This window comes from Stenella coeruleoalba (genome assembly GCF_951394435.1).
Source record: "Stenella coeruleoalba genome assembly, chromosome: 9".
In the NCBI taxonomy this organism is placed as follows: domain Eukaryota; kingdom Metazoa; phylum Chordata; class Mammalia; order Artiodactyla; family Delphinidae; genus Stenella; species Stenella coeruleoalba.
Genome location: NC_137155.1, coordinates 64,313,566 through 64,325,300, shown reverse-complemented (window position 1 = coordinate 64,325,300; position 11,735 = coordinate 64,313,566). Strand labels below are relative to the sequence as shown.

The 11,735-nt window shown below is 40.5% G+C and overlaps 2 protein-coding genes across 4 annotated transcripts in view; one reads left to right on the top strand and one right to left on the bottom strand.

The window, feature by feature from the left end:
- Positions 1-11,061, bottom strand: part of ANLN (anillin, actin binding protein) — a 54,843-nt gene extending 43,782 nt beyond the window's left edge. For both annotated transcript variants that reach the window (XM_079931079.1, XM_079931080.1), the window contains exons 1-3: positions 10,900-11,061; positions 4,632-4,785; positions 2,309-2,632 (exon numbers count right to left, since the gene is read on the bottom strand). In XM_079931079.1, the coding sequence (XP_079787205.1) occupies positions 2,309-2,632; positions 4,632-4,785; positions 10,900-10,917 (496 nt within the window). In that variant the 5' untranslated portion in view covers positions 10,918-11,061. The remainder of the gene's footprint in view (positions 1-2,308; positions 2,633-4,631; positions 4,786-10,899) is intronic.
- The window catches only part of MATCAP2 (microtubule associated tyrosine carboxypeptidase 2), a gene marked incomplete at its 5' end in the record, with an annotated part of 94,568 nt that continues 93,702 nt past the window's right edge, over positions 10,870-11,735 (top strand). Inside the window, one exon of one of the 2 annotated variants that reach the window (XM_079931086.1) lies at positions 10,870-10,986. In XM_079931086.1, the coding sequence (XP_079787212.1) occupies positions 10,870-10,986 (117 nt within the window). Of the gene's footprint in view, positions 10,987-11,220; positions 11,284-11,735 lie in introns of those variants that run through there. The other variant, XM_079931085.1, reaches the window with a different exon arrangement.

Sequence of the window (11,735 nt, the reverse complement as noted above, 5' to 3'; positions counted from 1 at the left end):
TAAATTATATTTTGGAATAATCCCTCAAACCTTTAATTGGCTATACCCACAGTCCTGTATAGTACTCACTAAATCATTCATCACACTTTATTCATAAGTTTCAATGCTTAAAATTAGACAGGCTATGATGCTTTAATGAGATTTATTTTCAAGGTCGAGGTGGACATTTGTTAACATTTGCTTTCAACATATTCGAAATCACTGCTGCAAAGCTTCCTTCTCTAGAATGTTTAGGGCCTTGGTTGTATTCTTGATCATGCACTAAATCACAACCCTCTTTCTTTTTTTTAAAAGGAAAATCTCCAGTCCTCTGCCCATAGATATTCCCTACAAAACAGAAACAGAACGTTCTTCTATTCAGGCACATTTACTGGTTAGCCTCCTCAGACATTATAAAGAAGCATGGTTAACCCCACCCACCACTAAAATAAATAGTTATAATTTACAACGTGAACTATCAGCACCCTGTAAACACGCCCCAAAACATCAGGCAGGTCATAAAAGTTGAGCCCTAGAGTCAGACAACTGGGGTTTGCATTTTAGCTGCTGCTGACTGTAGGCAGGCGCCTTAGTCTCTCTGAACCCAGTCTTCTCTTCTACAACATGAAGAAAAAGTAGTATGTATGTCATAAGATTGTTGTAAGAATTAAATGCTATATTACATTAGAATTTTTTTTTTTTTTTTTGTGGTACGCGGGCCTCTCACTGTTGTGGCCTCTCCAGAAAAGATTTCCTGCGAAGCACAGGCTCCGGACGTTCAGGCTCAGTGGCCATGGCTCACAGACCCAGCCGCTCCACGGCATTGTGGGATCTTCTCGGACCGGGGCGCGAACCCGCGTCCCCTGCATCGGCAGGCGGACTCTCAACCACTGCACCACCAGGGAAGCCCTACATTAGAATTTTAAAATATTTAGAACACCTAGCATTTCACACAGTAAGTGTTTGCCCTTGAGATTATCATCACTGCCAGAAGGGATCATCTTAAATGTTTTTCTGTCCAATACTTATCAAAATTTCAGTTAAAAGAATTGATATTTATGGAAGACTGCCTGAAATATATGTAGCCCATCCATTTCCTCAGATCACTTGGTCTTAATTCTGGCTATGTGTCAGAATTACCTACAGAGCTTTAAAAAAAGAGAAAGGAAGGAAGGCAGGAAGGAAGGGAGGGAGGGGGGGAGGGAGGGAGGGAGGAAGGAAGGAAGGAAGGAAGGAAGGAAGGAAGGAAGGGATAAAAAGCACACCCCAGGGCTCCACCGCACTCCTGAGATTCCAATCCAGTGGTCTGAATGATTCTGATCCATAGGAGCTGGGCTGAAAGCCAAAGCTTGGCTTCCTCGGGTAAGGCCCAGTCGTCACCCAGCTGTCTACCTGCACTGTGCTGGCTCACTTTAGAACTGCATTTACTGAAATGAGCCTGGAGCCAGCTATCTGCCTACCTTGAGAAACCTTACACCTTCACTAGCTCCCACAGTTATCTTTAGGACCCAGGGAAGAAAGTTCTCTTAGGTCTTAGTGCCAACCACGGCTCTGTTGTTTTGTTTTTTAATAAACATTAGTCATGTAATTGATAGCATTTCACCTCTCTGCACTGGCTGCTAGCAAGTTCAGAACCATCTCTAGCAAGTGAGGAGGACCTTAAGGCCTGTATTTAATAAACTAACTTTACCCTTCACTTTGTTTTTCCTTCTCTTCACCTTGATTTCTTCATTTTTCCCATTTTTAATATAGGTATTTTTGTAAGTCATCCCAAGGCTTTTTATGTAACAAGGTAGGAGATAAGCTCTCCATCAGATTATGGACCCATGAAAGGCAAAGATCAGGTCACTTTATCTGTCTCTGGCATCTTAGCATGAAAACATGCTTTGCAGGTGCTCTAGAAATGTTTTCTGAAGTTTTCTTTCTCCCCTATTGAACAGCATTGCATACCTTAGTCACTCAAGTTTATTTAATTAGTGAATCCATGAAATAGGATTTCTTGAATACAGAGCTGAAGGGCAGCAATGCTGATAATGCCAAGAGTATAGTTTATTCTCTCCTGTTTTTATTGCGAATATAAGATGGTTCCGTTACAAGACCAGGGTTTTGTGAACCAGTCTAAGAACCTCATCATCATCTACTTCGATGAGAACACAACCAACTGACAAATATATATTGATATACAAACCATTTGTGAGCAATGGATACTCAGGATATAGATCAAAAGCGTTGACCTTTCATGTGTTAACTGATACATAAAATTTTCAACATACCAAGTTGAATCGTACTGACACAGATTTAAGGACCACACCATTCACATGGTTTATACCTGTCACATCATCACTATCCCAGTGACGCCGCTGCTCAGCCAGCTTTTGCATTCGTGTTTTGACTGAGGAGGCTGCAGTTCCTTCCAATCTTGAGTTTAGCCCTCTCCTCACTCCCAGCAGCGATGCCGGGGCGGCCACAGAATCACTGACACCAGCTGGCGTTTGTGGCGCTTGTGGCTGCGCCTGAGGAGACATAGGACTTGGAGAACAAGGTTTTGCAGAAGCTGACTCAACCGGTTTTTCATTTTCCAAGTTAGAAACTTCTACTTCAGTGTTGTCAGAACAGCGTTTTTTTGATGGTGATGGTTTTGTGCAAGATTTCTCTAGATTAAAAATGACAAAAAAATAAAAATTCTGTAATTCCTCGCAGCATAAAAAACTTACAGTAGGTACAAATTAATAAAACACCGTCTCTCTGTTCCTTTAAATGATTTTACTCACAACAAGAAATACGTAAAATTCTACTTTCTTTCGGTAACTTAGAAATCTGATATAAGAGATTTCCCTTTAAACAAACATATAATTTATGGTTTAAAAAAACCTTAATGAAAAAAATCTTCAAATAACATCCTCAAGAGGTATGCATAATATTCTATGTGGTCTTAAGACACCAGGAGATAAAAAGTGTACACACACAGAATAAGCAAATATTCTAAGGGATTTTAAAGATCATACAGCCCAATCACCACATTTTTAAATAAGAAAAATCAGGCCCAGAGAAATCAAGTTACCTGCTTAAAGTGACATAGCTGAGCTAAGAGTAGACACAAGCTTTCTGCTTTTAAAAACAATCTTTCATGAACAATAGTAAACAAGGGTAGAAGGGCACCTGGCTTGAGGTTTAGGAGGCAGAGAACGAAAACCTGACTGAATTATCTGGTCAATACCAAACAAATTCACTGGCACAAGCGTTTAACAACATTTTACATTTTAAACTTCCACGAACACCTATAAAATAAATTTAAAAGTCCTAAAAGAAAAAGGAGCTATTCAAACACAAGGCATATAATTTTTACCCAAGAATGAGTTTTAATATATCTCCTCGAAAACTAATACTTTAAAAGGTAGGAATGTAAATTCCATAAGAGGTCAGTTTCATTGGCTGTCTAACCAAGTGTTCTTGTTCTGGTAGTAACCGAAGTATGATTAGTGGGAAGTCATGATTGCCCTCATAAACATCAATCTAATTAAATGTACATCATGAAACTTTCCAGTCTTCTGCAACTCATTTAAGGGTATATTTTCAACAAACTTATCTCATCATTTTTTGGACGTATTCCTATTTAACATGCTTCATTATCTGAAAGTAAAGAATTCTTTGAGTTTACATTGCTTATAACAGTAAATCTTTCCATTTAAGCATCAAAACACAGTTCCAACCACTAGTTTTCAAGTACATAGTACTCAATATTTGATTGCATAAACCCATGCCACGATGAAGAGATCCTGGACTGGAGCCAGGCCTCTATTTCCTATGTAATATATACGGTATTCCCTCCCTTCAAAATGTATTAACACACAAAAATAAACTCTCCTTCTATGGTTAGCTCACAAAATAATGGGAGCCAGCACTATGCCCTCATCACTTTTGTAATATTGGTTTTGTCCTCTGTAATACTCTTTTTCTATGTGTATTTTAAATTTATACTAAGGGAAATGATCATCTCCAGATTATTTCAAATGCTAGGAAAAGATTAAGCCAGCTGACTGACGTAGGCTGAGGATACCAGGATTTAGGAAAGAATCAGACAAGCTTCCAGGTGCGTGTGGATTTGTTGGGGGCGGGGGGTTGCTTAATTTTGTTTCTGTTTAATTTCACCAGTTCTGTAGATTAACAACCTGTACTTTGTGTCCAGCCTGAGAGAGATGGTTCAGCAGACAGAGGATGAAAAGGCTCATCAAATTACAAGCATCTGCAGGCAGGTCTGCCTTTTGTTGCCCTGCTCACGCCACAGGTACATCTGAACCCGGTGGTCAGCTGCACTGGCACCTGTTGGGGTAGATAAACTCTATACCACGGCAGTGTAAGTGCCCCAGTGCTCCTTTATTATTCTTCCCTGAGAGGTTTTAAGGATAATTTTGGAATGAGGAAAATAAAGTTCAACCAGTTAATCTGAAATATTTGTTAAGAAATTCTGCTCTGGCCTGATAGGTTCTAGGCCTAATATAATAGGCCTGGAATACAACACGCTGATCTTTCTCCCAGAGGCTATTCCATCTGTCTCCTAAAGACCTTGGTTCTTCTGCATGAACAATAAAACGCTTGGCGCTTATCTCCTTTTAAAAAATGCCAAGTTTACTTTTCCCCACAAAGCCTTTTACCTTCACCACCAGACAGGGGCTGCTGGTTACTTGTTTCTGAAAGTGGCTCCCTGACTCGCTTGGCGTGAGTCGCAGATCTTGCTGCTGGGGTGGGCCGCTCAGCCATTTTCCTCTGAAGATTCTCGCGTCTGGCACGGGTTCGTTCAAGCAGTTTCTACGTATATCAGAGCGTTAAAACACAAGTCTCGTCAAAGGTTCAGAAAACTTCAGATATCTTCTAAAATCACTAATTGCCACCATGTACGATAACAGTTAAATACATTTCAAAAGTGAAATCCTAAGTAATTAAGTCAAGATTCACCAAATGAACACCCCCATGTCAAAATTTAATTACGGACGTAATATGAACATTAAAGGGGGAATAAAATGTGTTAAGTTAGTTGTATGAGATTTTAAATGGCCACAAATTTTTTTCTGCTTCCATCAAAAGCTATTTGAATTGGGATGGCCTTATGATTCACTTTGACCATTAAAACGCAGCAGAAGTGATACTGTGTATGTGACTTCCAGTCCCAGGCCTCAAGAGGTCTTATAGTTTCTGCTCTCACTCTCTTGGAACACTGCCTCCACAAGAAGAAGCCCAGGTTAAGCCTGCTAGACACATGGCCCAGCTGACAGCCAGCATCAACCACCAGACCTGAGAGGAAGGCTATTTTAGACCATCCAGTCCTGGGTAATCTGTATATCACTACAGACTCCTATACGACTGCAGGGGACACCAGAAGTCCAGCCCAGCTGAGCCCAAATGCTAAGCCACTGAATCATGGAAAATAATGTGGTGGTTTTTTTAACCACTATGGTAGGCAGAATAATGGTCCCCCAAAGTTGTTCATTGTCCTAATCCCATGAACCTGTGAATATGTTACCTTACATGGCAAAAGAGACTTTGCTGACGTGATTAAATTAATGACCTTGAGATGGAGAGATTATCCTGGATTTTCTGGGTGGGCCTCAAAAGGGCAATTGTCCTTATGAGGGAAGAGCGCCCCAGAAGCTCAGAGTCAGAGAAGATGTGACAAGGGAAGCAGAGGTCAGAGTGATGGACATTTTTCGGCCACAGGCCAAAAAATGCAGGCGGCCTCTATCAGCTGGAAAAGGCGAGGAAACAGATTCTCCCTAGAGCGTCCAAAAGGAACACAGTCCTGCTAACACTTTGATTTGAACCCAGCAAAACCTATCAGACTTCTGACCTACAGAAGATAATTAATATGTGTGATGTTAAGCCAGTAAATTTGTAATAATTTGTTGTAGCAGCAAAACTAATACAACCACTAAGATTTGGGGTGATGGCAAGAGATAACTGGCATAATAGTCCTTTGAAGACATAAGACACTTCCTAAGAGAAAAATAAATAAGCCTAAATAATCTTATGTTTTATTTAATTAAATATCAATATATAATAGTTTTAAGGTGAAATCTTAGCCTTTCCATAGAATCGTGAATACTACTCTTTTCTAACCCCAATGTATGCTCCTAATTCGAATCAGTGTAGTATAGCAAACACAAGACCCTGTAAAACAATTCATTCTCTTTCAAATGAACACAACCAAAGGAGGCATGCAGATTACTGGCTGGAGTTTACAGACTGCCCTGCAAACACAGATATAGCAGTTAGTGCAGACTAAGGAACTAAACTCCATCTAACCTTTTTAGTTGCTTAATTAAAACAGAATAATAATTTTTTTAATCCTTCTGAGTATGCAAAAGAAGCATGAGCTAAATTTGGAAGAAGGCACAACTCTCTACTTAGGAATGATTTCTCATTGAAAGAAGTAACACTAAACCTAAATGCTATGTCACTGAAAGAGTAATTTATGAGCCAAATGCCTTCCAAAACACAAGACCTTCACCCTTTAAATAAAAGTCTTCAACAAACTCAAAAATGATAGTATTACACAAATTCATATATGTCTGATAATTTCCCCCACAATAAAATATATCACTCCCAAGATACAAAACTAGACTAACTATATTCATTCATGGACACGCCCACATTCCATTCTGGTCAGTTAGAATACTTATGAGTCCGTATATCTTCGGTTACTATGAGTAATGGGTCACAGAAGAATGTGGTTTTGCCATTCAAACATACACAAGTGTTCTTTTGCTACATTAGATTCAAAAATTTCAAGATTAAAACATATTAAAGTAGATAAGCAAAAAGTTCCCTAATCTGTAAAATAAAACTAATAAGCACCAAAGATTATTAATGTAAAGAAATGATGTATCTAAAATACATAAACTCAACAGCTCAATAAATGTAAGTCACCCTTCCTTATAAAAGTGTAACAGGAATTCAAGGGATCTTTTATTTATAAGGTACATTCCTTCAAATATCACACCTCCTTTTTCAAATAACAGAGGCATTAAAAAAAAATAAAACACTGCAATTACTAACATAATCAGGAAGGTATTCCACATGGATGAATCTAAGATAACTGAAGCATATAGTCCTAAAGCAATTTCTGCCCCATATCCCTCAAACTATTTCTGACAGAAATTTTTTCTAGGAGATACTACTGATTTTCTTGCCTTCTTAAACAAAGTAGACTCAATAACAATTAACTTATTATTTTCAAAATGCTGTAGCAGCATTCTTTCCCAGGTCATCACAGAGATTTCGCTTAGTTCTGGAAAATTAGACAAACTCTATCCAAAACAGTGATAGCATGTATATCTATTTATATCACAAGAAAAGATGCTTTATGTATTTTAATTGTAGCTTTTTCTCTTTTAAGGTTCCTACATAGAAAGCTCTGACTTGGCACACCTAGCTCTGGGTTTCTCTGTGCTAGTCTTGGAGTGGGATGACCATCACTAGTGAGCAGGTCTTCACACCAAGAGGCTAATACTGACATCATGAGTAGTAAGTTGATGGTTTTAAATCCACCTAACAAAAATTACAACAATCACTAATGCTTATACAGGACTTAATATAAAGTACTTTCAGTGTCTGCACACACTAACTCATTTCATCTTCAAAATATGATTTGGTAAAATTCTGTTTTTACTACTGTTTTACAGATGAAGAAACTCAGATGAAGAAACTCAAGCCATAGGTCACACAGTTAAGAAGTGTCAAGGCAGGGACCTCCCTGGTGGCGCAGTGGTCAAGAATTCATCTGCCAATGCAGGGGACATGGGTTCGAGCCCTGGTCCAGGAAGATCTCATATGCCGCAGAGCAACTAAGCCCACGAACCACAACTACTGAGCCCGCGAGCCACAACTACTAAGCTCATGTGCCTAGAGCCTGTGCTCCGCAACAAGAGAAGCCACCACTGGCTGCAACTAGAGAAAGCCAGCGCACAGCAAGAAAAGACCCAATGTGGACAAAAATTAAAAAAAAAAACAAAAAACAGTGGCAAGCCAAGATTCAGAACCAGGCTCCGGAGTCTGGACTCTTAACTACTTTGCTATAAACTATCTTTTGACTAAATCCAATTGCTCTTTTAAAGAACTAATCATCAGCAAAACTAACCAAATTCATACAATCAACAGAACTTTTTTAACACTATCTGCTGATCATAATAATAAACATGTGCCTTAACTGTTTGTTCATCCATAAATCAAGATGGATTCTTTATCTCCAGTTGGTCCATGAAGAACATTAGGAAGACATGGTCCTGTGGACCCTGTCTAGATGCTGATTCAAACAAACTGCAAAAACATGGGACACTTAAGGAAACCTGAACACTTACAATGTTTGATGATATTAAGGAACTGCTGTTGATTTTTTAGGTGTGATAGTAGCATTATGATTTTTCTAAGTCTTTAGTGTTCAGTGATAAATACTTAAGTGCTTACATATAAAATTATATGATCTCTAGAATTTGCTTCCAAATAATTCAGAGGGAGGGATTAGAAGGGGATACAGTAAAACAATACGGCCATGTGTTGCTGGGTGGTGGATGCATTATATTTGAAATTTTCTACAATAGAGAAAACAATATTGCTAAAATGTCCTAACAGTTACTGTTGTATATAATTATTTGCCTGTAAAATGATTTGCACTGAATGGCTCTCTTCCATATCAATTTGGCAGAACATTATTGGATGTGCTTGATGTTAGGGAAACATCTCTCTGAATAGGAAACAACAGTCCTACTTCAAGAAGCTTACATTCTAACAGAAAATATGTTCAACAGGTAAATAAATGCAAGTGAGAAGGGTACTGTGAAAGGTGATCTCCCCTCTGAAGATGGGGAATCAAACTGTGACCTGCAGGTTGAAACAGAGTTTGCCAGGCAGAAGAGGCAGGGAGAGGAAGAGTGTGCCAGACAGCACTAGTGACAGCAGGGAGGAGAGAACCACTGCACAACAGCCTTGTCTGAGGAAACAAGAGTTTAGGATAGTTGTAGCCTTTCTCAACTAGAGTTACCAAGAGAATTAATCCCTAACGCCCTGGCATTAATGTAATTAATTAACATCTCTCCTATGCCTGTAGGGTGGTCTGGTTAAGAATCACCCTTGGGAAAACTGAGGAAACAGTTCTCTCAAATAATTTTCCCTGTTCTATGGTTCTGATAAGGAACTCTGGGTGAGAAAGTCAGTTTAACTGACTTCCAATTTTTTTTTCAGACAAGGAACTGTACCAGTTAGTTTCACTGTGCAAAAATGTTATGAATGCTATAATTAAGCACCTAATCTTTCGAACCAATTCAAATTGTTCACTCATTACCAATTAAGGAAAAGATGTCAAAGCTGTTTATTCCAACTGCAACCGATCTAATTTTTCATAACATAAACCATACATATTTCTGAGCACACTCTAAAATGAAGTTTCTTTTAAAGAAAAGTTTCTTTCAACTGAGATTTGTACTAGCTTCAGAATAATATTTTTAAGTAAAACAAAGTACAATTTTCAGCCAACCTTCAAAATGCTTTGTCCTGTCAGTTACCTAGGAGAATGAAAATATTCAGAACACATAGGGCTAATATTTTAAGGAATCCTATTCTAAGTTGGAACATAATGTATCCTTTTTAACTTCAATGTAAGTGAAAAATATGTAGTGCACGACCAGCTCTATTCTTTAAAGCTAATACAAAAATGTGTTCAGGATTTTTCTGTTAGAATATTTAAGGTTAACGAATTGATGTGTTTTCTCCCAGAGATGATTGAGAATTTGTAAACAAAAATAAACACTGTTGTGTTTGAACACAAGCAAACTCTAATTGTTGAAACTTTTAACATCTTAGGATTGTAAGTACATCTCAAAAAAAAAAAGTATTACCACTCTCCATTCAATTTTTCAATCTAGTGCAGAGACATTTTTAGGCTCACTTTGCAGCAACTGTTATTTTTTGAGTTGAAACTTGCACAACAACCTAAAAAATGAGGAACTGTCCTGGAAGAAAAGGAGTGGAAATTCCTGAGTGTGTCAAAGTACCTTGTCAACAAGAAGCCAAAGCTAGACAAATAATCGACACAATAACGATGTAATTAATCCATATTTAATTTCCAAAGAACAAAAGATGAGTGAAGTATTGCTGTAATGGTATGCTCCATAAACACACCCAAAAAGGTTTATTTCTTTACTATTTTTTTTTAAATCGTCGGCTATTAATTTTGGTTTGTACGTATTCGGCTAACACTGTTTCCTTTCAATTTGTATCAATCTCAGGTATGAATCTTTGCTAGTTAGCTGAGCAATAGAATCTGAAGGAACTATTGACTTTATAAGAACGGATGCAATGGTTTCAGGCACCGGCTTATTTTAACGTTTTGCTGTCATTTCGTTCACAGCATCCTCAAATGCACGGCTCCTCTGCGGGCCACAGGAACCCTGCAAATCACATTCCATTCCATTTCCGGGCGGCGGCTGCACACACAGCATTGAGTCACTCGGACACCCGACTCCACCTTGCAAGTTAACCCGGCTTTTACTTCCAGCGGGATCTTTTGGTCAGGCCCCCACCTCACCCTCGCAAGGGACAGGGATCCACTCCAGAGGGGCATATAATAACCGGGGCTGACAGGAGGTTTTTTCACTACTGCTACTGAGAACAGCCTCAAAGCTTCCCCACCCCACCCCGCCCCCAGAGCTTCATCTGCAGGAATAAGAACAAGAAAACCGCAGAACCGCAGCCGCAGAGCAGAGAGAACCGGCGGCCCCCTCCTGGTTTCCCCAGTCCGACACCCGCACGCACACTCTGCGCACGCGCGCGCACGCGCTCTCCGCCCAGTGGGTCCGGAGGGAGACAGAAGGTGGGAAGGGAGGGTGGGGGCCGAGAAGGGTCATGGCTGGCTCTGCCCGCAAGTTTTCTCACCTCGGTAAACGGGTCCATCGCCACGGGCTTCGCGTGTCGATTGCGAGACGACCGAAACGGTGGTTCAAATTCGGAAAAAGAAAAGAAGTGAGTGCCGGTTCAGTGCGTCACTTGGAGAAAACAAGAAGTCCGGGGCTGGGGAACTCTCCCAACCTACTCTCCTCTTCCCCACAGCCTCCAGTGTCACGCTCGGCCTTCAGCGGCGGTTCAAATTTGAATTTCAGCGCCGGGAGCTGCGCGCGTGCGCGCGGGGCGGGGCGGAGGGCAGGGCACGCCTCTCCCCGCACTGGCGCTGGATCACGTGGCCTTGACCGGGCTGGGAGGTTCCGAAGGGTAGCTTAGTCTTCTCAGTGATAGCCCACCCCTGGCGGCGGAGATGCGGAGGTAGGTGCTGCGCTCGGCCCTTCAACTGCCTCCCGGCTCGAAGCCCCACCCCAAACGCTCGCACACCCAAGCCTGTTTAAGCAGGTCCCTTCGCGCCTGTGCTTGGGCGTTTCCGCTTTCCTTCATTCCTAAATTTAGGATTAAGGGCCCTTCTGTTTGAAATCCCACTGGACCATAGACCTGACATAGCTTTCTGACCACCTGCCTAACCGCCCCTACTTCACTCCTAGGGGGACTCAGGCTTGGCCTTCTTGAGGGCCAAGAAGGACACTTGGGGCTAATGACCAGTTAGCCACCTTGGACACTGGCCTTTCTTATTGGGAAAATAAGGTTAACATTAACAGACTGTGTGTAAAGAGTTTATACACGAAACTTCTGTCATCCTTTTTATTTTAATCCCATCAAACTGCATGCAGTGTTAGAGCTGAGAAGCTACCCACTTTAATCCTCCC